At 52.5% G+C, this 23914-nt stretch overlaps 9 protein-coding genes across 9 annotated transcripts; 4 read left to right on the top strand and 5 right to left on the bottom strand.

Moving 5' to 3' along the window:
- Positions 1-4: 4 nt before the first annotated feature.
- On the bottom strand, positions 5-2114 carry GUITHDRAFT_69716 (hypothetical protein; the record flags this gene model as incomplete). The annotated part of the gene is made up of 13 exons (XM_005834287.1): positions 5-107; positions 158-220; positions 274-407; positions 452-537; positions 613-667; positions 722-851; positions 898-969; positions 1014-1149; positions 1228-1289; positions 1345-1396; positions 1448-1525; positions 1598-1682; positions 1734-2114. The coding sequence occupies 13 exons, from the start codon at positions 2112-2114 to the stop codon at positions 5-7; spliced, it is 1437 nt and encodes a 478-aa protein (XP_005834344.1).
- Positions 2115-2708: 594 nt separating this feature from the next.
- Positions 2709-3879, top strand: GUITHDRAFT_137540 (hypothetical protein; the record flags this gene model as incomplete). The annotated part of the gene is made up of 9 exons (XM_005834286.1): positions 2709-2795; positions 2854-2947; positions 2996-3081; positions 3135-3221; positions 3266-3337; positions 3402-3497; positions 3528-3610; positions 3654-3752; positions 3804-3879. The coding sequence occupies 9 exons, from the start codon at positions 2709-2711 to the stop codon at positions 3877-3879; spliced, it is 780 nt and encodes a 259-aa protein (XP_005834343.1).
- An 81-nt stretch (positions 3880-3960) lies between these two features.
- On the bottom strand, positions 3961-5564 carry GUITHDRAFT_106808 (hypothetical protein; the record flags this gene model as incomplete). The annotated part of the gene is made up of 12 exons (XM_005834285.1): positions 3961-4006; positions 4063-4107; positions 4156-4235; positions 4282-4326; positions 4433-4494; positions 4544-4590; positions 4644-4745; positions 4797-4886; positions 4943-4991; positions 5042-5087; positions 5341-5494; positions 5545-5564. The coding sequence occupies 12 exons, from the start codon at positions 5562-5564 to the stop codon at positions 3961-3963; spliced, it is 786 nt and encodes a 261-aa protein (XP_005834342.1).
- Positions 5565-8332: 2768 nt separating this feature from the next.
- GUITHDRAFT_106807 (hypothetical protein) lies at positions 8333-10206 on the bottom strand (the record flags this gene model as incomplete). The annotated part of the gene is made up of 12 exons (XM_005834284.1): positions 8333-8440; positions 8510-8560; positions 8614-8686; positions 8737-8803; positions 8858-8928; positions 8977-9033; positions 9112-9195; positions 9241-9415; positions 9460-9594; positions 9648-9710; positions 9761-9884; positions 10051-10206. The coding sequence occupies 12 exons, from the start codon at positions 10204-10206 to the stop codon at positions 8333-8335; spliced, it is 1164 nt and encodes a 387-aa protein (XP_005834341.1).
- Positions 10207-11930: 1724 nt separating this feature from the next.
- GUITHDRAFT_152091 (hypothetical protein) lies at positions 11931-12650 on the bottom strand. Its single transcript, XM_005834283.1, has 2 exons — positions 12499-12650; positions 11931-12442 (listed from the first exon to the last, which is right to left on the bottom strand). Exons 1-2 carry the CDS (start codon positions 12535-12537, stop codon positions 12110-12112), a joined length of 372 nt encoding a protein of 123 aa, XP_005834340.1. The 5' UTR covers positions 12538-12650; the 3' UTR covers positions 11931-12109.
- Positions 12651-14149: 1499 nt separating this feature from the next.
- Positions 14150-14995, top strand: GUITHDRAFT_106806 (hypothetical protein; the record flags this gene model as incomplete). Its single annotated transcript, XM_005834282.1, has 7 exons — positions 14150-14204; positions 14256-14299; positions 14353-14444; positions 14488-14539; positions 14653-14808; positions 14856-14906; positions 14957-14995. 7 exons carry the CDS (start codon positions 14150-14152, stop codon positions 14993-14995), a joined length of 489 nt encoding a protein of 162 aa, XP_005834339.1.
- A 606-nt stretch (positions 14996-15601) lies between these two features.
- Positions 15602-18878, top strand: GUITHDRAFT_106805 (hypothetical protein; the record flags this gene model as incomplete). The annotated part of the gene is made up of 14 exons (XM_005834281.1): positions 15602-15754; positions 15804-15941; positions 15989-16072; positions 16121-16238; positions 16394-16726; positions 16773-16819; positions 16869-16928; positions 17036-17092; positions 17137-17496; positions 17844-17947; positions 18155-18222; positions 18366-18556; positions 18685-18738; positions 18783-18878. 14 exons carry the CDS (start codon positions 15602-15604, stop codon positions 18876-18878), a joined length of 1863 nt encoding a protein of 620 aa, XP_005834338.1.
- Positions 18821-20649, bottom strand: GUITHDRAFT_86364 (hypothetical protein; the record flags this gene model as incomplete). Its single annotated transcript, XM_005834280.1, has 8 exons — positions 18821-19077; positions 19125-19202; positions 19330-19383; positions 19496-19598; positions 19695-19747; positions 19916-20077; positions 20180-20317; positions 20572-20649. 8 exons carry the CDS (start codon positions 20647-20649, stop codon positions 19039-19041), a joined length of 705 nt encoding a protein of 234 aa, XP_005834337.1. The 3' UTR covers positions 18821-19038.
- Positions 20650-20968: 319 nt separating this feature from the next.
- On the top strand, positions 20969-23668 carry GUITHDRAFT_137535 (hypothetical protein; the record flags this gene model as incomplete). The annotated part of the gene is made up of 7 exons (XM_005834279.1): positions 20969-21181; positions 21257-21293; positions 21344-21476; positions 21523-23101; positions 23193-23339; positions 23387-23422; positions 23594-23668. 7 exons carry the CDS (start codon positions 20969-20971, stop codon positions 23666-23668), a joined length of 2220 nt encoding a protein of 739 aa, XP_005834336.1.
- Positions 23669-23914: the final 246 nt, after the last annotated feature.

Genomic DNA, 23914 nt, shown 5'->3' with positions numbered 1-23914 from the left:
CCTCTTACACTGCCATGTCCATGGCAATTTTTGCATGAGGATCATATCCTTCGAGAGTAATGTCGGAGAGTACGAAAGAGTCGATGTCCCGTTTCTCTGGGTTGATTCTGAAGCCAAAGGTAGTCAAAGAAATGACCTGAGACTGAAGCAAATGAACCTGATTTTTGGGAAAGGCCTTGGCTCCCTTTCGAGTTGAATCTTCAAGGCCTCGACGTGGTTGCTATGAAGGCAAATGGGGTTAGCTCCTTCAGGATTCAAACAAAGTGAGAGCACCTGTAGACATGCACGTCGCCAAGAGTGTGGATGAATTCTCCAGGCTTGAGGTTGCAGACATGAGCAACTAGACATGTCAAGAGCGAATAACTCGCAATGTTGAATGGCACTCCCAACCCCATGTCGCATGAACGCTGGAAACTGTCATCGGTCGAGTGTAACTTCATCATCCTCATACCTGATACATCTGGCATGAAAGTTCCCCCTTCTCTGTGTCGACGTAGAACTGACAGAACATATGGCAAGGGGGCAAAGCCATGATTCCTATCATTTGAGGAATCAGAATTTTCTAACAAGCATTTGAGATCCATAAGGCAAGCACGTGCTCCACACTCTCACCGAGATCGGCAGGATTCCAGGCACTCAAAAGAATTCGCCGATCGTTTGGGTTTGTCTGCTCATCCAAGTTAGTAAAAACTTCAAGTCGGCTACCTGCTTTGGAGCCGACCTTGATTGTGTTGATGACGTTGGCAAGTTGATCCACTCCCTGCCCAGTGTAGTCCGCGTGCATGTCGGTGTACTTTGCTCCAAAGTGCCTCCATTGGAACCCGTAAACAGGACCAAGGTCGCCCTCTTCACTGGAAAAGCTGATAAGAATCAAGCCCCTTCCTAGGTTTATCATACCGATGTCCAAGTCCGATCTTAGCGAGATACTCTTTTGAGCCATTCCCATCCCAAATGTGAATGTCTTTCTCGCTGCATGAGGCGTTAGATGAGCTTCTCAGAGATCAGCGTCTAACCGAAGCAGGTTGGCATTTGTCGCACCAGAGATAAACCACAAGAGCTCCTCGACAACGCCTCTCCAGAAAACCCTTTTGGTAGTGAGAAGAGGGAAGCTTTCTCGCAGATTGAAACGCATCGATGCTCCAAACTTGCCTGCACAAGGCAAGGAGTAAGGAGTGCAATTGCAAAGGAGAGTACAAGGAGGTAAACATAAATATGCTCTGAAATTACCAATAGTTCCTGTTCCAGTTCTGTCTCCCTTCCTGATGCCAGTTTGCAGGATATCTCGAATTCTTGTTAAGAAAAGATTTCAGTACATGATGAAGAGTGCACATACAAAATCATTACAGGTTTAGATACTGATACTCTTCATGCGCCACACCATTAGACACATGCGAATCTGACCAGAAAAGAGATCAGAAATCGCTGGATATCAGGCATGATCCTGTACTCATTTCCGAGTGTGAGTTGCTCCCAGCTGTGGCGGGTCTCACAAAGATTTGGAATTCATACTGGATCCCTTTGTCCTCTTTGACGTTTCCAGGAACGCTCTCTAAAGTATTCATGAGAAGCAGAATCAGCGTGCGAAGAGATATCGAACCTGTGTCTCTGATGAAGCCTTTCGGAATCTCGCAAGGGATGAAAGTATCACATTCAAACTCTCCATGGACCAGGGTACGAAAGATCTATCCACCAAACCAACTCAAACAGGCCGACGCAAGCTCTCTATATATCACTACCTTACACAAACGATCTGAGTTCATGGCTTCACGATACAATTCACCTCCCCCAATCACAAAGCACTGAGAAATATCATCCCGGGAGTCAACAACTTGCATGGCGTCAGCGAGCGACTTTGATAGGACGACTCCGTCGGGTACACTCATGCTGTCTGGACTTCTTGACAGAACAATGTTCACTCTTCCTGAAAGAGGACGAAATGAAGGAGGAATAGATTCCCATGTCTTTCTGCCCATGATGACCGCATTGCATCCCTCAGGTTTATCAGCGCTGGCTTCCGTAGTGACTTTCTTGAACCAGGCCATGTCTTCCTTCAAGTTCCAAGGCAGCTTGCCGTCTCGGCCAATACCACCATTCTTGGTGCATGCAACTATCATGAACAAAGGCTTCAACGCGTTTGGATTGATCGAGGACATCTGCAAACAGTGTCATCATGGTTTGAGCATGGTACGGGGAGAAAGATTAATGGTCTCCTGGCACACGAAACACCATGAGTTGTTTCATCGACGTACAGCAACAAGATCTACTCGCACTTGAACACTACATCAGCAACTAACTTCAGGTCATGTCTGCCATCCATCTTCCATCTCCTCATCCATGGATCTTCTCGCCCATCTCATCGCTTCCTGCATGCACCCACAGCCATTATTGCGCGAAATTGGCGGGAAAATCAGTCACCTATCACCCACCCCTCCATTTTACTCTGTGACCACCCCTCACAAACCTTTACAGTCTCTTTTTTATGAAAGATATTTTTTAACGAATTTTTTAACCCCCCAAGCTAGTCCCCAAGTCCCCCATTGCACACCTCCGATCCCACCAAGGGATCACGGCCATGGTTGCTGGAAGCGCGGCCATGCAGCCTTGAGGACGAGGAAGGTGTTTGGGATCCAAGAGACAGCTTCGCACAAGCCGTGTACCTCGCTCGGGTGGAAGGCAGTGACCTCTCGTCTCGAAGCTCGCAGCGCTCGATGGAGGCTGATGCCCAAGTTGGTGATAAAAAAACCCTGTCAAGCTACGAGAGAGGCAAGGCGATCCAAGAGATCTCGCTCTTTGGAGTAGGATCTATTCATTTGTTCCGCTCCTCACAAGCTGATATATCTCTGTCATGCATAGGAGAGTGTGAAGCTGCGAACGGACGATTACGTTGGAGAAGGAGGGTGCGTGTGGTCCGCAGGGACTCGGTTGAGCCAATTTCTGACGGAGACAGGTGTGAGAGACGGAACGTGTCGATTCGTCTGACATTGCTTGCTCAAAGGAATATCCTTGCAAGATCGAAATGTTTTGGAGTTGGGAAGTGGGACTGGAGCGCTGGCGATCGCACTAGGTCTGCACGGAGCGAGAGTATGTGAAATGGACATGCCGTGCCAGCGACAAAGACTCGTGTTGAACAGCAGGTGGTGGCGACAGATGTCCCTTGGGTCTTACCCCTCTTGCAAGAGAATGTTGAGAAGAACAGTCACCAGTTTCAGAGGGAGTCGCAGGTTTTAGTTCCGTCGTCGGGCAGCTCATACTGAACGGGATACAGGTGGTGGTCAAGGAGTTGAACTGGGACCAAGTGGAGAACTTTGACCTCTCGAACCTGACAGTCATTGACTATGTACGAGCGAACATGGCTGTTGTGACTGAAGGAGGGTCTGATTCCTGGGATGCGCTTGCCGCAGGTGATCGCGTGTGAGTGCATCTACTCGCTGGAGGAAGGAGGCCTTGCAGAAACCTTTGGGTTCAAGACCGACGCTACGACCGAGAGGCTCTTGAAGGTCTTGGCTGACTGCTCTCTGACGCTGCAGCTTCCATGGGCTGCCTCTGATGTGAAGTCGCAGACGATCCTGGTTCTATGTGGCAAAGGAAAACAGCTGCTCATCGTCAATCGGTACGTGGTCCTTTGTACTTGGCCCGATGTCACGAGCCTGTAGGATCAGAAGCTCCAACAATCTTGAGAGACAGTTCGTCCTCCAGCTATCTTTGCATTTCAACCTCGAGTGCATGATTGACACAGGAAAGACGATGAGCAGGTACTGATGGTGGGATTGCACACTGCAGACTGTCACGCTCACTCTCTAAAGGTTTAATATCACAAGTCTTGAAGACATCGAGCTGTCAAAGGGAAGCATACTGTTCGTTCACGGGTGTCGGATCTGAACTCCTCCACCCGCCGCAAAAAAAACAAACAGTTTTTGAGTGTCCATCAGTAAATTCTTAACTTTCCCTAGTGAAAGACCCTCAACTATCCGGAGTGATGCCTTTATCCGCAAGCTCCTTCTGTACCCTGACAAACCAAACTCGTCACATCTACTCCTCTACGTAGAGAGTTCAACTCTCTACCTGTTGAGATACTCCGCATCAGGATAGCCGAAGTTGGCAACTCCACTGGTTTGTCATCTATCAGATCTCACGAGGCCAGAGGGAAAATTTTACCCCGTCATGGACGTCTTGTGGTGGATTCCATTCCACACGATCAGGTTGTCTACCCCTCTCGTCACGGATCGCCCGATGGTCTGCGTCAAAGAATCACAAAAAGGACTTGTAAGTTCGGAATCTTACAAAGGTGAGGCCGCGAGAGAACGATTTCTTTAGGAGTCCCAAGACCTGAGCCACAATGAGCGTACGCCTCTCATGCATGCCCAGTCGTGGACTAAGTGACAGTGAAACTTGGACTGTTCGCAGCCAAGTTGGAAACTTATTGCTCCCTTACCTTCTTTCCTTCAGGGGTGTCGGGAAGGTAAGCAATCCTGCTCGTTCCAGGATAGGACTTACCTGCGCTCAAAGGGTCACAAGGAGCAAAAGGGTGGAGGAAGTCGCTTACCAGGAGTCGGCATCCCTTGGACCTGAACGCCACCATGAAAATCGTACCTGCCAATCACTCAGCACAGTGGTAGCAGGCACTTGCCGACGCCGCTGCTCACTTGATCATGTACGAGCCAGTCCCGTGAAACCCGTCACAGGCGTTGGGGATGTGCGATACAATCATCTTGCCTGTTGGCATGCTTCCTGTTTCCACTCCGTACCTGACCAACACAGGCTCAGGTGGTCCAATGCCAGAATGAAAGATCGTCCACCTCTCCTTGCAGATGGGGCAGATGATAAATCCTCTTGCAAAAGAATTGGGATTGTCGACACACTTCCGGTGAAAGTGGTGATTACCACACCTGGACAAGCACCATCACTCGGACCTCGACACGGCGCTTTGCGTCTTTTGCGTCACCTGCCGAGCCTGATGCACTTCTCGAAATCATCATGCGTATGAAGAAATCCTGGAACCAAAGAACATCTCAATCAGATGTCGCTCGTGCCTACACTCTACCTTCAAGGCAAATCGGACACTGATCATCGTGCGCTAATTTCGAAACCTGCCAGCCCAAGGTGAACGACTGCGAGGAGATCGAAGGAGAGCTCACGTCAACGACTTGCAGGCTGGTGACCCGCTCAAAGTCATGTTGAGATGCCACGGCAGTGCTCCCTTGCGTGAAGTTGATGATTTCAACGGCATCGTTGACAACATGCGGCCCGCCGGGTGGATTCCTCCGTATTTGCCTCCGAAAGCTTGTAGATTGATTGATCTTGATTGCATTTCAGCGCTGGGTTCGAGCAAGAGACTTTCACCTGACACATCGACACAAGGTCATAGACGTAGTCGACGTCCGTGCCCAACCGAGGATTGTAAAACCTCGCAGTGGTCTGAGTCTGCCCAAAGGCGACAGCCTGCTCTAGGACCAGCTCTGCCTGTTTGTCAAAAGCACACCACCTCCCATGCTCTCTGCAAGTCCAAGAATCAAGAGATGCGGTGAGAAAGCAGAATGGTCTCACAGAAACTCCCACAAAGCCATCTGCATCCATTATGTCAGTCTATACATAAAACGATTCTTCAACCTCATGATCTGGTTAGGTTCAGATGGATTGATAAAGACTACAAGGCATCATCCTTGTTGCATTTTCTCAAGTCAACATATTCCATTGGTCTCTTCGCGTTTAATATTTCTTTACTATGTTGTAATTGAGAACTCAATGCACTGTGTCCCGCTCCTCACCTTCTTCGCACTTTCATGCTGCAGCCCCCCGTCCTATAAGCTTGCTGCCCTCTTTTCATTGGGTTTCTTGCTTCTTCATCCTTTCTACCACCTCTCTTAATTCCAAATTCTCTCTTCTGCCTTCCCGAATATCTCGATTAGCTACTGCTTTACAAAAAATGACCTGTTTCCACCTATTTTCCCCGGTAATACCTCCCCCCCACTACCGTCTTCTTTCATTCCTGTCCTCCTCATGCTTCCTCTCCTCTCATCCCTGTTCCTCATGAACACACATCCCCGTCTCCTCCGCCCCCGCCCTCTTCCTCCTTCCCTCCCCCCCGCCGCTTCAGCATTCTTGTCTCAGCTAGACTGCAGTTCCTGCTTGACGACCCTGACCACTTCCCCTTGTCCCTCATCCCCACTCGTGTTTATTCGGGTGGGGGTCCTGCAGCTGGTCCTGCAGGGGGTCCTGAGCCAGGGGTCCCTCACAGGGGCTGGAGTAAGGGGTCCTATCATGAGTCTAGTAGGGGTCCAGGGCTGAGCTCGGTGCAGGGGTCAGTTTATCAGGAATCCTTGGGGTTGGACTGCTACATGGGGGTTGCTGTGAAGTGGGGATGGGGTAGTCTGATATTGCGGGGTGGGGTAGTCTGATTTTGAGGGGTGGGGTGGGGTGGGGTGGGGTGGGACGGGGGGAGTTGGCAGGGCAGGGTTATCACTCATGAAGGGAAGGTGACTGGTCGCATTCAGAGCCATGCATGAAACGAGAAGGAGAGGAACGAGGAGGAGGGAAGGGAACGGGGCCGAGGGACAGGGATGAAAGAGGAGAGGTGAATAGAGAGGCGCCTGGAGGCTGCTCATGGTTCCGCGCCCTCTTCCTCCTCAACTTGTTCGCCTTGCCCTGTCTTGTCTGATCCTCGCATGCGTCGTGGAACGCTGCTCTATCTATTCCCACGGGGTTGCTGCATTTCCTGCTGTGGGCTTCGCACCTCCAATCACGTCGCTCCTTCTTCTGCATGGCAAGTTTAACAAGCGAACGAGCAAGCTTGTTGATATCATTTGCATGAAGAAAGAGCAGAGCAAGGCAACAGGTTCTGAGAGAACAGGACAGAGGTTTCAGTTTGCCACATCGCTGTCAGAAAACCCGCTGATGAAAAGGGCACAACAAATAACTGCATCAAAGGTGAAAAATGCCACAACATCAGAGGATTCAGGTTTTGCTTTCAACGGCATCCCAATTCACTGAGGTTTTATCGTGCAGGCAAGGAATTGCTCAGAAAGAAATCGAAAGTGGGAAAGCCTTCACAAGCAGAGGAGGTCGAGGAGTATCGTAGAAAAGTCAAGGAGCTGTCATTCAACTTCTCAGATCCATTGATGAAGGAGATCAATGATTACCTTGACTCGTTGGAAGTACAAATTGGTGATTCCCTTGCTGTCGTCGATATTAACCTTATTCTTGACATATGATTATCACAGACAAATTTATCAAGGAAAGAGATGAGTTTGAATCACTCAGATCTGAAGCTAAATTCGATGTAAAAGACAAAGAAGCTCTCAAATTTATCAGAAAGGTGGAGAAGATCCTGGTTGAGGTATTCTTTAAAGGTGGAATCGTTGTATTTTGAAACGATCTTTTGTTGTTCTCTTGCCATCTGGAATATTCCTCTAGTGTGGAGGGAAGGCTGTACAAACACGACTAGGAAAAGTCTGGAAACAGAACTATCCTGATGAACCAATGAAAGATTTCCTGAAATCCAAGTATCTTCTATCGGCTTGTTCACATTTGGACATCTAATTGTGAACAGATTCCCTCGTTGTCCTTCGATTTCGAGAGTTCTTGAGTATTATCCAAGGTGAAATCAAATTGTCCTTTAGTCTTCCTCCCTCTTTATATTTGTTCTGGTGGTATAATGGTGATTTGGATAACATTCCATGTACCTTTGAACTTCAGTCGGTTTCATGTGGAGAATCGGGAGCGGACAACTTTCTTTTGGCTGAAGAAAGTTTGGTATTTCTCGTCGGCCTGCATCTACTTTCAAGAAGATCATTTTGCCCTGCAGGCTAAAACAGAAGACTGCGAGGAAGATCAACCCTGAGCCGACGGTCCTTGACATCGAACTTCAACATCTCAAGGAGCTTGAAAAGATTGCCACATCAGATCAGCCAGTGTATGCATCTCAGCTGGTCTTTAACCGGGTTTCAGAAATCTTGCTAAATATTTTTCATTGACTCAATATCTGCAGGAGATGAGAGAAATACATCGAATGATCGATGATTTAGAGTAAGTTCTCATTTATCCAATCATTTCCGTGCTTTTTACTCATAATTTTCGACTATTAGAGATTCTCTTATGAGGGCTGAATTTTACAAGTATCAAGGAAAAGGAAGTATACCAGACTTCCTGAAGGCCAACTTAACAATACCAGAGGATCCTTCGAGCGAGGATGATACATGAAAAATTTCAATCCAGTCTTCGTTCACAGACCGAATTTCTCTTATTGCTCCTATGCAACGAAGAAATGGCCTCTCTTATCTTTGACCGGACCTTCAACGGACGTCAAAAGGCTATAGGACTCTCGAGATCGAAAGATTCAAACCTGCTCATGGAGGAGGACAGACGGCAGCATGTAATTCTTCGAGAAATCAGATGTTGGCACTTGTGGCGAGATGATGACGTAATGATCGTTGAGATCAGAGACCTTCGGTATTGTCAATCAATCCAGGAAGACAGGAGCGAGGAACGAGAGGGAGAGGTCAAGGTCACGTACCTTAATCGCAGCCTCAAGGACAGGATAGAATCCAAATGCACCCAAGGATGACTGAAGGCAAAGGAGACATCACTCTACGCAGCCCTGGGAAGCTTTCGAGCCACCTGAATCGAGCTGTTGGGGCACACGATGTTCGACGCGTCACAACTCATCTTGTTGAAGCATTCGACCCAATGTCTGCATGTGGAATCAAAAGCACAACGTGAAGAAGGCAAGATTTTTATGACCCGAGCCCGTACTCCCACTCTCGCCCTTGAGTGTAAGGAGCAAGTGTGGATATCTTTTTGGCATTCCCTGCACAGGAGCACGAAATTCAGTGGAGCTTCTGGAAGAAACTTGGTGCAGCACTGGTGAAGGGAGCCAGCAGCTGGGCGTAAGCTTGTGGGGAGAGAAACGTTTCTTGCTTTGTTAGCATTGCACTATCGATTCGATTCTCAGTGAGCAAATCCTTGAAGGGATTTCCTCACCGTAAGAAAATTCCATAATCGATAGCAGAAATGACCAGACTCCCACTTGGGTTCAAACTGATTGGGCGTGAGTAGAGTGAGAGATTGCAAAGTGGGAGAAACGAAGAAACAATCATGAGAGCATATGAAAGATACCCTGGTGGCTTCAAGGAGAAATGGACGCTCTCTTGCAAGTGAAGTTCCTCAATCACAAGGGCTTGGAGAAGTTGGTTTAGAGTTCTGCGTGTGGTGTCAGCAGAAGTTCCTTCAGACTTGGCCTCCAACCTCCCTGTCCTTGTCTCCGCCATGGCTACCGCAACCACCAGGTGATTCCCGGAGTAGTAGAAGGACTCGCCCGGAGCGTTGGTCATGTTTGAGTTGGCTTCATAGATCTCTCTGGCACACGCAACAACATCGTTGGTCCCGTAGGAGCATCTGAGAGAACCTCCCTCCACCAGCCCTGGCACATGTCAGCGCGTTCCTCCCTCTCATGCTCACCATCACCACTGGTGAAGGAGAGCAGATGCCAGAGCCCCACTTGTCCCCTCGTGTCGTTTGCCTTCCAGAAGCTGAGGTACTTGGAGGGCCTGTCTTCCAGCGACAGGTCTCCCTTGTCCACAAGTTTCATGATGACGGTCGCTGATCCAGACGTCATGCACTCCTTCAGGGCACGCGAAATGTGAACCACTCACCGGTAATCCACTTGCTCGCACTCGCCACCGGCAGAGGGACCGATGCCGCTGTCGACCTCTTGCCTGTGCGAGCAGCAACACATGAGTAAGCATCTCGCTTGCAGTACACCTACCTCTTGAGAAGATGAATTGATTCCCTCTTCCGTTGCCTATGACTACCGTAATGTTGTCCCGCTCGGCCAGCAGGTCCTGGACTTCCGTCCAGACTTTGCAGGGATCTTGGTTTGTCTTGGAAACCTGGAAGCAAATTGGCTCGCAATCACTCTAACTCCCTCCTTCCCTCCCTCCCTTTCTCTGCCTGCCCCCCTCACTTCCCAATTCAGCACAACTCCCCCTTCCTCTCGCCATCCGTACTTCGTTGTCCACCCCTTTCTCAAAAGACCAACAATTCACGCGAGCTTACCAACAATGGAACGATGATGATGGAGAGGATGCCGAGGAAAACAGCGATGCTTCCGACTCTCTTGATGATTCTCCTTGCTTCATCTGAGACCTCGAAAGGACTCTTCTGGTCCCACTTGCTATACCCCTTCCTCACGCTCGAGATCCAGCTAATCATCACTCCTTACATCTCCTCCATCCTATTTCTTCTCTCCCTGTCTCCTCCTCCAGCGCCAACAGTTGTACAGTCCTCCTCCCCCATCCCCTCAGCACAAGCTCAAGTTGCGCCCGCCCACTGCCATGGAACAAAGTCTGTTGTGACTGCCTTCGGTAAAGGGGTCGGGCCTTTAGTAGCAACTTTTCGGCGGCGGCCGCGGGCGAGTCGCGGCCCGAGACCGTACTGTCTGCCGACTAGTTTACTCAAAGTTAAGTTAGGTAACTAGTACTACTCAGACTCGCAGAGTAGGCTACTACTCAACTTTGAGTAAAGACTCAGTGCTGATGCGCTGCCCGCCGCCGTCGGAACGGTCCGAGGTACGGTACGCCGTACGGTCGGGAAGCGGGAGTCGGACTGCCTGAGCGCCGCACGCCGCGGAGCAGCGGACGGGCCGGGGCCCGACTCGGCGAGGCCCGGCCGCGGAGTGCCACCGACTGCCGCAGTGCGGCAGACGACGGCGAGTCGGCTACCACCGGCGTCTCGAACTTGGTTGGTGCCCCGGCCGGCCCTGGGGCCGGGCCCGGCGGCGCGCACCGTGGCACCGTTCGCCGCGATCAGTGCTGTACGGTAGGCCGACGACTTGAGAGCCACCTCCTTCGCGAAGCCTTGAAGCGCTGCGTGTGGCACTCAGCCGTGTGTCGAGCCGGACGCCGCCGCAGTGCAGGCAGACCGGGCCGCGGTCGTCGGAGCACCACCTCCTCGATGCTGCCAGGCTGTCACACAGACGTCGCCGTGGCCAGCACGGCCCTCTGCAAGCCCGGGATCACGCTCAGGACTCCGAGTCAGTGTAGCTCTGCCGCTGGTCGCTGATCAGGGAGACTCGGCGTTGCTGGCAGTCGCGACGACGAGGCATATTGCCGCGCCCGGCCCGAGTCCGCCCGATCGAGTCCATCGGAGGTCCGGCGACGCCGCTCGTTTACTGCAGCCGCATGATCCCCGCCGACCAGGCCGAGCTGCCCGCCACCGGGCCACCGAGTAGTCGATCCCAGCGGGGAAGGCCGCCCGTCGCGGCGGAGTCAGGTCACCGTGGCGGAGGGCCGGAAGCCCGTCCAGACAGTGGTTGAGTGCTGAATTTCAGTCGGGGGCGCGATAAGGCTGCCCTTACTTACAGCTTCTATGGCGTGAAGGGTACTAGGCTACTGGCACACAGCGGGTGACACTAGCGGCTAAATCACTGTGAGTTATCACGGCGACTGCTGTCCGTGGCATGGCATTCTGAGCAAGATGGTTTTCAATCATCGGTATGATCCAATCAACATGTCCATATGAGTGTGAGCAAAACATAGTTAGGCGAACCTACTCTATAGGACAAGGGATGGCATTCACAATGTGAAGATGTACGGTCGCTGTTCTTGAACCACCTGTGTTGTATAATTATGCCTAGAACTGTTGTGACGCTCCTCCGAGGCTCGACATTGCTGATTTGCACTCTGAGGAGGATCCGTTTTCTTGAGATCCTCCGATTGGCGCATTTATATTGTAACAAATGTATTGTAACAAGTGTTCCAATAAGGCTCAACTGCGATCAACCACGACAACAATGCTTCCAATGCCCGTTCAAGAAATCCACCTTTTCCGCTCCACACACAGAGAGCATTTAGCTGCAAAGGGGATATTATGCCACCTTGTCACTTTCATTTTCTTTCACTCTTGTGAGGATGCGAGGTATGATCAGTACAATCATTCTGAGACAATTGTTACTCATTCATTGGAAAACAACAAAAACTACGAACTAATTTACAAAGCGCATTCGCCTCATTCTACACCCTATCCTCACCGGACGAGGTTCGAAACTTAAAATCTTCACATGACATCCTTGACTCAGACAGGAAGAGGGTACGGAGCATGATCTCCTTGGTTTGCACTAATTGGTGCATGTCAAATTCAATTCCACGTGATCCAACGCTTCGTTCATCAAAGAATCTAATTCCGGGCTGAACACCACTCTATCGCTCCAACGAAAATGCAATTCCAACGAGCCTTCAGGATCTATATGATTCTTGATCACATTGCTGGATTGATTCGATGTGTCTCTTCGCTTTGCAAATTCATCTATGTTTTCATTATCGCTGTTGGCCTTGCTTTCACTATCATTCCCTTCTGAACCGGAATGCGATTTCGATCTCGAGCGAGCATATGGCCATTTGTTTACCCCCACATGCCGGCATGCAGCACGAAACGCCGTCAACGAGAGCCCCTGAAAACGCTGCTCGTCAGGACACACGAGGGGCATTTGCAAGGGTGAACTCTTACCAGCTTCTCGGCCGCTTCCGATTGTCGCAAATGGAACATGTCGATGATATTGGCTGTGGTGAGAGTGACCTCGGAGCACGTCCGAGCAGAAGGGTTGGGCCCTTTCCTCTTCCTGCGCGGAAAGATCCTAGCAGTGCGCGAGTGAAGGTTTGCGAGGGAGGACATGTTGATACGGCACCTCCGCGCTTCACCCTTCTTTATTCCTCTCTTCCTACCCCCTTACCCCTACCCCCCAGTCCTAGAGAGACTTAAAAAATCGATTTATTATTTATCACCCCACAATCTTTGGTCTTACAGACCCCACCACCCCACTGTCCCTTCGACACATTTTGGGGGTACCTTGAGCAACTTTCCAGGGGGGTAGTCTTCAAAACACAACCACCCCACCCACCAATTTTACTCCTTCCCTCGTAATTGCGTCCTGTTTGACTGTGGCCTCAGTTGACCTTCGTATGGGTATCCAACGACCCACCCACCCCCTATTCGAAAAGAACCGAAAATTACCCCGGATGTCCTGATATTAGTACCCACCCTGTCCACCTCTCGAAGAACAGCAGGTGTACCCTCACCTCCTAGATTCGGAGTTGTTGATGGCCGTGCGGGGACCATGACTAACGTGGCGACAGCTTCGATGGTCACGTTACTTACCTCGAAGGGGGCAGATCGGATCCACCCCATAGATCCGAAAAGATGTGATTTTGCCAGAATCGGGGGTTGCCCAAAGTATCAAACGAGTGGGTTTGGGGTATTTCTTTGTCAAGTTCCTAAATCTTGAGATGCAAATAGTCAACATACCACAATGCTTCGCACAAGGGGGTGGTCTAAAAGTACTTCTAGGGTGGTGGGGTGGGAGATTGAAATTGGTCAGAGATGTGAAGGGGTGGGGGAGCTCCACTGCAGGAATTGAGTTAAATTTTAAGCTCATTGAGGCTGAAAGGTTGTACAGGAATACGCTATGAACATCCCGTTTAAAACAGAATTATGAGCTTTTCCTCGCTAGACCGCTTTCCTCCTCTTTTTTCTGCATCTCCACTTGATCTCTGACAGCATTTAGAGTTTTAAAATTACAATCCCGTGTCATCTTGGTACAAACCCCCTTTTAACCGTAGCCTCTATCTGATGCTCTACAACCTTCTTTTAAACCCCCTTCCGATCGGCAGAGAGTCGCAGTGTACTGGCACGGGAGGACCCCCAGGACTTGAGTAAAGTTGTTGGGGATTGCTAGCGCCTTTTGAAACGACAGGCGTTTGCGCTTCATCAGAGTCAATCCCCAGTAAAAGCACCCCCACGGCCTCCCTCTCTGCCCCCCGTATCTATAAATCTTGTTCCTAGGCAGACTGGCACATGTTAGCCACGAATCTTTACAACCAACTAGATTTTCCCAGTCTGCCTCAACGCCAACAATTAGCCGTCATGAAGGCAGCACTGTGAATAAGTTCTTACCTCCTTGAAAAAGCCAGGCGGAAGGCAAAGGTTTTGAAGGGCCGGGCCGCCGGGTCCGCTGAGCCCGGACACTGGCGGACACTGAGGCTAGTCCAACCAGTCAGTAAAGTCAACACAGCATCATCATGGCGATGGGGTGGAACGGGGGCAACGGGAAGGAGGCGGGGAGAGCCTCGGTAGTCTGGAGAGGGAGGTAGCTGTACCAGCCATGTCGGCGGAGATAGATCGACTGAGGCATGCCCTCGCCTCCATGTACACTTGCGGTGAGCCTTATCCGTTGGTTGCCTTCCGACCCCTGATCCGATCGCATGCAGCGGATGCAGCGGAGAGAAACTCGGCAGACAAGTTCCTCCAGGTGGTGATTATGCATGCATACATTGACTTCTGACTTGCGCTCCCATGTATATGTAGGAGTTCCTCTACAGTCAAGAATGCTGGGACCTCTCCATAGCGCTTCTGAAACTGCCAACAGCAACCAGCTACGAACATCTGTTCTGCGCCAGGTGAATGGCTGGATGGTGGACGGTGACTGAGATGCGTTGAAAGAGCGCTGCATGTGCGATTGCGGTGTAGCGTGTCCAAGGCAGAGAGAAAGCAGGTGACAATCCTTGGTTGGCCATGCTGGTGAATGAGACAGAGTGCAGAAAAGTCATGAAGTGATGACGGCAGATCGTTGGGAAGAGGCGAGGAATGTGCTGATTGCACTAGCAGGTCCAGTTTTTATCAATCCTGTTTGTCTTGACAAGTTCCTTGCCTTATACAACAGCGCGATGGTCCCATGAGCCGAGCGGAAGAACGATTCTGACGCAAATATGCTCTGCCGTAGCTGTTCTGGTCTGCAAGATGGAGAGCTGGGAGACGAAGATGGTTGGATGCCATGATGCTCTGTAGGCCATCACACGCTGTTCCTGCAGGTAGTCAAGGATCTTGCGCTTTCCTTCGCAGCCGCGAACATGGCGATGCTTGTACCTCTTGAACCCTCCCCCTGTTTTGTGCTGATGATGTGAACTGACAGGAAACGATACGGGTTTTGCCGGTCTCTCTTGTCATCTAGTGAGTTTTTCTGATGTGTTCTAGTGCAGGAGGAAGTTTCTAGTAGACATTTGAGGTGACAAGGTACCGTTTGTGTAAATGTGCAATGAGACGAAAGCAGTATACATCCTCAACGAAGGCAGGACGTTTCAAACTGTCTGAAGCAATCCTTCTCCCAAATTGCAGAGTACCTCACACTGATGTGGAGAGAATCTCGATCGATTGATGACGCCTCTGTTGGATTGTGCGTTATACAAGCCCTCAACGCCTGGTTGGAACATGGATGCGGAAGTTTCCAGTTTCAGCATTCGGAGATTCTTCGAGAAGCTCCTGTCTTACTCATCTCACGGGCTTCAACGACAGCACCGCACGTGCATCACAGCTGCTGCTTCCATCATGACTTCATCTCCGAGGTCAGCGTTGTTGAACATCCGATTGTCAGCCATCAACAAGGTTAACTGCAGGCCATTTCCCTCCTCTGTTCCTATGTCTCGCACGTCTGTTCGGATCACAACGTGAGTTCTCTAGGGACAAATGATATCATCGCAAGTTAACCTGTTGTCTTCGCTCGCAGGATGGCCCGTACAAGGAGGAGAATCGACAGTTTTGCCTGCATCTGCTACAACTGATGCTCCCCCCTCCCGCCGTACACGGAATTTCTTCTTCGCACTCTTTGTTCGAAGTTCGAAGCTCGATCATCACCATCTTAGTGCACTCTGCCGCAACCTTTTTATCGCTGAAGAATGAAGAATCCTTCGCGATCAGTGCAGAGCTGATGAAAGTGTGTTTGCTGGAACAGTCTACGTCATCTCCTGACTTGTTGATTGAAGGCGCTGGCTGAAGATATGGAGAGAAATCTTCCCGACTGGATGATTTTTCCGCAGGAGGAAGATGCGACGCAGACCTTCTCGCAGTCTCTCTCGTCCTGGTCCTCCGCCCGAGAAGTATCGGAAGCAAGTGTGCCCCTTGTAAGTTGCCGCTATCCTCCTCCTTGCCCTCACCCTGCTTTTCCCAGGTTCGATCTGCCCTTCTCTTGTCCTTGCGCGAGGTAGGCTGCAGCACAATCTCCGTCATCTCCTCGAAGATCGCATTCCCAGTGGTTTGTTGGGAGGGGGAGGGAGGCGACGTGCCTTGACAACCGGACTAGGACTGCTGGAGCGAAGAGATGGAGAGGGATGGTGCAGAGACATACGGGGGAGCGTGCGAAGCAGATCTTGTTCGTCATCCTCATCTCCGCCTGCGAGAGGACCTCGCAGATGCTCTTCGTGATATTGGCAAGTTTCCCTACAGCCACAAGTCTCCAGATACCTCCTTCGACTCCCCCGCTTCTTCCCTTTCCCTTTGGAACTTCATTCTTGAACTCTCCTTTGTTCTGTTCCTGCTCGTGAATCTCTTCTGTTGCAGCTGTCATCATTGGCAGCGACCTCGCCATCTCAACTTGTCTGCAAGTTCTCCATGCCCGATGCTTGTCGAGTCCACGGGCATGCCCTTGGGAGGAAGCAGAAGGGATCGTTCAGAGCTTGCATGCCATCTGTCGAGGAGCTTCGCACGAGGCAGCTAACGAGTGTGTGCGGGGGGTCTCTCTCCTCCTGCATCGCACGCAAGGTGAGGAAGAGGATGGCGGGGCTAGCGGAGGACAAGAAGAGCCGGTCTGACGCATGTGGGGCTAGAGCTTCATGCTGCGGTCCACCCTCGCCTCCTCGAGACTTGTTCATGGCTGATGGGCTTGCTATGCAGCTCTCTGCAGGAGGAGGTGGGATGAAGTGGAGGCGCGCTTTCATCTGACTGGGATGGAGCAGGCAGTTGGTTGGCCCTCACTCCTCCACATCGTCTATCAGACCATGCGGTCTCCGCGTTACCCTACAGTTCGAGGAGGATGCGTCGCCTTCATGAAGGTCGCACAGAGCTCAGGGCCGATGGTACTCCGGAGCGGACAAGCCAACGAAGCCTTCCTGGTGCTACAGGCGGGGGATGGCCGAGAGAGCGCGGGGGAGAGGGGGGGCGGGGGACGAAGCGAGCAAGGAGAGAGCGATGTGAACTTGCCTCAAGTGTATTGTGGCAGATGTACAAGCACAAACAACTCGCATCTCCAAGCCCAACAGAGCTCAGAGTGGGTCAGGTACCTGTGTCCGCTCTTTCCGTACCCCAGCTGAGCATCAACAGGAACCTTCCCTCGTCGTGCTGCTGCGTGGGTTGGTCGCTGTCATCCGATGGCAAGAGGACCCACACGCCCAGGAGGAGAGCATAGCAGAGCTGCTCCATCCCCTCCTCCACGACCTCGGGGAGAGCATCAGCAACGTCCGGGCAGTCCTCCAGCAGATCTCGAGCAGACAGGGAGGAAACCTCCTGGTCGCTGAGCCCTTGGCAGCCCTCGCTTGGAGCATGAGAGCATGCGCCATCGTGTGTGACCACTTTCCCATGGTCCTGGGGAGGAGGAAGGAGATAGAGGAGGCGGTCATGGGGAAGATGAAAGAGGCGCTGGAAGCGACCATGGCCGTGCGAGAGGAGGAGACTCGTTTCGGGGTGAGTCAAGCAGCAGCAGAGGTGATGAAAAGTATCGTCAAACAAGGAAGAGCCGGTATACCTCTCCCCGATGCTCGACCTCCGGTCCTCCCTCCCTCCCTCCCTCCCTCCCTCCCTCTTCCCGTGCTTCCTCTTGCTTGTATTGGATTCTCTGAATCTCGGATCTCTCTCATTTTTATTCAACTGGAGACCTTATTCTCCCCCACAACGAAGCCTCTTCACTCTTCCACTTTTCAATGCTCTCCGCTCCTCCCTCCATCTTCCCCTCTCCCCTCTCTTTCGCTTACATCCATATCAAGGAAGCATCGCCGATTCTTTGACGTTGCTGGAGCATGCCTTCCTCTTAGCCATCGAACGTGGCCAAGGAGGAACTTTCCTCCTCCTGCTCCGCGACTTTCTCCCGTCCCTGCGGGAACAAGCAGCACCATCAGCAGCGCGGCTATGCGACAGGGTATTAGTCGATCTGGAGGGCGAGAAGAGGCAAGCAGTGGAGGAGCACACGATCGATGCTTTCCTCTCCCTCCTCTGCTCCTGCGCCGAGTGCAGGCTACCAGGTCCGCTCCTCGATTCTCGTTCCAAGGCTAAGGTTGCTGCTGGCAGAGTTTGTCTCCCCTCCTGCTCTCGCCCGTACTGTCCAGTGCTGTCTCTCTTTCCTCAGGGGAAGTAGCGGCAGTACGGCAAGGCTGGCCCTTCAGCTCGCTTCCCAGCTCATCATTGCAGCTCTGGGTGAGCGAGCGAGGGGGCGGCAAGGAGGAGAAGACGGGGGAGAGAAGGAAATGAAGCAGGAAGGAGCATGGAGGGCAATAAGAGGAGGGAGGGAAGAAGAGGGAGGACGAAGAAGGGAGGAGGAAGTGATTTCATGCCTGCAGGAGACAAGGAGAAGAATCTACCACCGATCGGGCAGGAGGTTTTCATTGCCGGAGGAGCTTTGCACGCCATTGTCAAAGCCATGCTCGAGGCAGCGAATGGTCAGATGCCCCCCAGCCACGTCATCGACGTCGCTGCGTCGCTGCATGCCGCATGCGTGCGCACGGACATGGACGGAGTTCGAGTCATCATCGTGAGTTACAGTTGTAGAATCAGGAGATGAGAGAGGGAAGGAGGAGAGAGGGGGGGGGGGGGGGGGATGGGGAGGAAGAGGAGGAGCTGGAGGAAGAAGAGGAGGATCGCATTTTGAAAGAACGGCAGGAATCAGCGGCGCAAGAGCACAAGAACCCGACAGAAACCCAGCTCAAGACATTTGTGAGCTGCAGATTCCTGTGGTCAATCATATCAAACATGTTCAGGTGGGGGAGTTGCTGTCCGATGTCTGTTTGCGGGACGTGCGGAGATTCAAACGTGTACTCAAGGCATTCTGCGGGGGAAAGAAGAAGGGCATGTAGCCAAGGGGAGACAAGGGTAATGGCGACGAGGACGAGGGCGACGACAAAGATAGCGAGGCAATGAGAGCGGCGGCGGCGGCGGCGGTAGAGTGGAGGGAAGGCAGAGGAGGAGGAGGGGGAGGAGGAGGAGGGGGAGGAGGTTGTGGAGTTAGTTGTAGATCTAAGTCTTCCTCCTGGTCACGTGGTCGTAAATGACAACCTGTCCAATGCTTCAGGGAGGAAACAAACTCTCCTAACAGTCGAAACCTGCGCGTACTCGTTGGTCTTGATCTCAATCCTTCTCGAGTTGTCTCCCGGTAGACTCTTGGGATCGACGTTGATCACCTGCACAGAAAGAATGAGTTGAGGGAGGGAAGGGAGGAGGCGACAAGGAAAGGAAAGAAACCACAGGAAGAGGAAGGTGGTGAAGTTCGAGGAGGGATTTTCGCAAGGAGTGACGCTAGCATGTCACCTTTCTGTCTCTCTTATTCTTGAAGAGAAGACCTGCTTCATTGTCTGCTATCACCTATTGGTAGAGCTCAGCAACTCCCCTTTCGTCTCCACCTCTCCACAGTTTCCCCTTCGCACCCCCTCCTCCTCTCCTTGCCCTTCTTGTTCTCTTGAGAGCAGCTCAGAACCTGAAAGTTTGGTGTGGAGTTGGAGGTAGAATGTTGAGTCTCCCAGTTGTAGTAGCTCAAGTCCGATGGTTTGGGCATCAGCTTCTTCTTTCGGTCGAAGTAGCTGCAGACGCGGATCAGAGTGGAGAGGAGTAGAACAAGGGGAGCGAAGAGCAAGAAGCAGGGAGGGTAAGCAGGAGAGAGAAGAAGAGGATCTCACGGCTCAAAGTCCTCTGTCTTTAGTCGATGAGCATAGTCGATGTATCCTGACACCTGAGGCAGGAGAAATCAGCAAAGCAAGGGGGGGAGGGGAGGAGAGAAGAGGAGAGAAGACAGGAGAGGAGACAGGAAGTGAAATACTGCGCAAGTGACGAAGGAGAAAGGGAAGAAAACAGGAGAAGAAGAAGTGGTGTTGACGGAGGGGCAGAACAAGTTGTGAACCTCCTGTCCCTTTGAGTTCTTGTCTCGAAGAAAGATGATTGACGTCAGCTTGCCGTTCCTCACCAAATCTTCTCTTTCTGCCAGGCTGTGTAGGAATGGAAAGTGGGAGAGGTCTTTGTCTGCGCTGGCTAGTTTCTTCGGCGCATTTCGCAGCTTTGAGGCCTGGAGATTGATATCAATGGGGAGGGCAGAAGGTAGGGGGGAAAGGAAAGATTAATGGAGAAAAGAAGGGGCAGGGAGAGGCGGTAGGAAGGAGAGTGAGACCTTTGCTTCCTCCGCAGCTTTCTTCCTTGCTTCGAATTCTTCCCGCTTCAGAGTTTCTCCACTCCCTCGGTACCCAAGCTCTACCAAATCTCGAGCCAGGTCTTGGTCTTCGAGGTAATAAATGTCCATCGGAGAGATCTGAAGGGAAGATCATATGCCTTTCTCTTGAATCCTCATTTTTGTATCAAGTAGTATGATCAAGTAGTACTACTTGAGACATCATTGATACATCCTTCTCTCACTCTCTTCACAACATTCCAAAATTCATTCCACACGATCACCCTTCCTGTCCCAGCCCCGTAATCCTCACCCTGTCCTCCTTCCTCTTGCTCCTCGTTCCACTCTTGCCCCTGCTTCCTCTTCAACCTCATCTTCCTCTCCCTCGCTCTCACCTGTGAGTCAAGGTACTGCTCGTATGTCTCGAACTTGAGCGCATCGTCCGCAAAGTCCGTCAACTCCGCCTCCGCCATGGCCGTTGGTTTATCCCTCCTCCCCGCTCCAGTCCTTTTCCGTTACACTGCCGTTGATTCAGCTGAACAGGCCGCCGGCCCGCTGACCGGGCCCGGTTTTCTAAGTTCCGTTGGTCTGCCATCTGTTGCGGACTCCTTTCCGGGCGAAGGGGCGTCATGGCAAGCATCATAAGAGGAGTCGGGAAGGGAAGGGAAGGGAAGGGAAGGAGACGGCAGAGTGCCTAACGCACTGAAGCTACAGAGCACACACGATCCTAGGAGCGAACCAGCCTTTTCCTCCTCTTCTCCTCTTGCTACCTGTCCTATGAGGCTAGCTCGCATGTCGGCGACGTGGGGCGGCGCGGGTGCTTTGCTGGCGGCATTCGCAACATGCTGCATGCTGATCCTGATCTTGTCTTCTGATAGCACAAAGATTCAGCTGCTACCAAAGTTTGCTTGCACAGACTCGTCCATTTGCTCGAAATACGCCTTGCTGAGGGCTGGCCCGACAACCAATTCAGGCGGAGAAAGGAGCAAGAGCTCGGAATCTTCGGTACCTCTCCGTCGGACTTCGTGGTCGAGGGACCTGCTAGATGCTCCTCTTGTCGCTACGACAAACTTCGTGCAGTCGAGAATCCTTCAAGCCAGTGGGAATCAAACTACCCGTAGGCTTCTGACCGTGACCTCGCGATTGAACGTCTGACATTCTTGGCAGGTAGCGTGCAGCACCAGGCACCTGACCTGCAACCTGGAAGCATCGTACACCTCTCAACAGAACAGGGAAACCTGCCTTTGTTTGTGGATGGAAGGCCAGACAACAGCGGATACATCCCAGTCCATGCGTTCAGGTAGTGTTGGAGACCTGAGAAGAGAAGGAGCTGATTGAGGACGCAGAGAGGGGCTAAGATATGATGGATTCATCACCATTGGGATGAAAGGTAGCGAGCTACAGTATCCTCCTCCTTCGCTGCTGCATGCCGGTCAACAAGGAAGGGATCGTCAAAGGATGGCAAAGATCCGGGGAAGGCTTGAGGGAGCGTCAGGCGAGGCAGTGAAGGGAGAGCTAGCGCTAGAGAGCTCGGCCTCACGGCCAAGGAGGCAACAGCAGACCAAACACGTGCAGCGCGCTGCTGCTCAGACTCCATCAGCTGCTGCTGCTGCTCAGGCAGCTCACGCTTCAAAGCCATCGCCAGTGTTGGGCCAAACCAGCCAACAGCACAAGCAGCTCAAGAGGGTCCAGAGGCGCTCGGAGGGATCGCAGGCGGTGACTGTGAAGAAGGCCTCGGTGATCAAGGGATACTTCGACATGTCGAACGATCACTTTGCATCTGTCAACCTGAAACCTTCAGCCTGCTCCAGCGGTGCGATGTCCCCCAGCTGTGGCACTAGCTCGTTTGCCTGCTCAGCTCACCTGCACCTGCATGTGGAAGTCTTCTGCCCTCCCTATACAGCTCCGGAGCATGGCTCAGTGACCTACAGGGGGAAGGAGTACCGCAGCCACACAGGATCAGAGGAAGCAGGCCGTCACTACCTTACCATTAACGGCCACCGATACCCGCTGGCTGCTGCTGGCGACATTCCATCCTGCGAGCAAGTTAAAATCCATTGCGATCCTCACTATGAGCTGGATGGTAGGGAAGGAGCCTTCAGAGACCCTTACTGCTTGCAGAGCGGCGAGTGGGAGAAGGGGCAGTCGTGCGTGAGGATCGCTTGCGAGCCATACCGGCCTCCTCTCAATGGGTACGTCTTCCCGACGGGGCAAGTGTTTGCTGGGGAGAGTGTGGCGATCAAGTGTGATCCTGGGTTCATGCCGCACTTTGGGGAGGAGCACGCGAAAGAGAACCCTCAGTGTCTAGATACAAGAGCCTACGAGCTGGGGGTGACCTGCGTGCCTATCATGTGCCCAGCATACGTAGCTCCTGAGCATGCAAGCGTGACTCCTTCGGGCCCCGTCCAGGTGGGCGAGCGCGTGGCGATCGTTTGCAATCGTGGATACCGAGCGAGGATCTACAACGATCTGCATCCTACCTTGTGGCCAACGTTCGGCGAGACCGCGAACAGGATGCCCGACGATCTGGTGGGAACAGCGACGCCCATGTGCCTCGAGACCACCAAGTACGAGGAGGGAATAACTTGCGTTCCCCTCCCCGTGCAGTGCCCTGCCTACCAGGCGCCCAACCATGGATCAGTCTGGTACGAGCTGGACGAGTACAGGATCGCAAGCCCGTCGGGGCTGGAGGGTTGGCCACGGACAGACTCTTTGTTCATCACGTGCGACGAGCACTACCAGCTGAGCGACGGGGGACGGCAGACGATCCGCTGCCTTAGGACGGGAGAGTGGGAGCAGGGAAAGACGTGCGAACCCATCATGTGCGACTCCTTCCAAGCGCCTGCTCACAGTACCTTCAATGGCCCTCGGACCCGCGTGCTAGCAGGGACCCAGGTCTTTGTGTCCTGCGATGAAGGATACCAGGTATGTGCAAGAGGGAGGCGGGAGAGGACGAGGTCGAGGAGAGGAGAGGAGAGGCTGAGGAGAGTGGGAGGAATATGACTCTTGCATGAAGGCATCGGGCGTATCAAGGGGTCTGACCGCCTCACCCAAGTGCCTGGACTCAGGATACTTCGAAGAAGCAATCAAGTGTGTCCCCGTGAAGAGGAACGAGGAAGAGAGGCCGGCAGAGCCAAGGCAGCGTGAGGAGGAGAGGGAGGAAGTACCTGAGCGAGGTAGGAGTCCTCCTCCTCCTCCTCCCATTCCCAGGATCCCGCACCCCAGAGAGAGTCCCAGGAGCTCCAGGTGAGAATTTCAGCCTTCTTCTCTCCGACTAAAGCATCATGGAGCAGAACTCCAGACTCTCCTTCCCCTGCCCCCCCTCTCCCACCCCCTCCTCTCCCCCCGACGAAGCCCCTGTGGCTGCAAGAGGTGAAGGGAGCAGTATTTGCGCTTTCTGCCTGACTGCCCTCGCAGGAGGAGAAAGGGAAAGATGCTGGATACACGGTGCACGACTACAGCCCCAACATCTTCGACCAAGAGCCGAGGTGATTTGGGGGGTGGGGGGGCGGGGGGGGGTTGAAGGGTTGCCAGGGATAGGTAGAGGGGAGGGGGAGGGAAACGCCTTGTAGTGCAGGGAGAGAGGAGGGAGTAAGAGCGATTCCTTGTGACACTTGCATGTATTAGGCCTTTTTCTTACGGGTCGTGATCGTCAAATTATTCTTTACAGAGAGCAAAAGCTTCGTTACCTTGTCCTTCCCCTCACCCCTCCCTCCTCCCCTCCCTTCCTCCTTCTCT

This window comes from Guillardia theta (genome assembly GCF_000315625.1).
Source record: "Guillardia theta CCMP2712 unplaced genomic scaffold GUITHscaffold_26, whole genome shotgun sequence".
Taxonomy (NCBI): Eukaryota; class Cryptophyceae; order Pyrenomonadales; family Geminigeraceae; genus Guillardia; species Guillardia theta.
The sequence above is the reverse complement of the archived record's forward strand: the minus strand, read 5'-3'. Positions and strand labels throughout refer to the sequence as shown.

Excerpts from the sequence above, each read along its gene's own strand:
- GUITHDRAFT_152091 (XM_005834283.1), bottom strand. The coding sequence starts at position 12,537 with ATGTTCCATTTGCGACAATCGGAAGCGGCCGAGAAGCTG. Across the intron at positions 12,443-12,498 it reads CGGAAGCGGCCGAGAAGCTG|GGGCTCTCGTTGACGGCGTT; the intron begins GTAAGAGTTCAC and ends CAGCGTTTTCAG.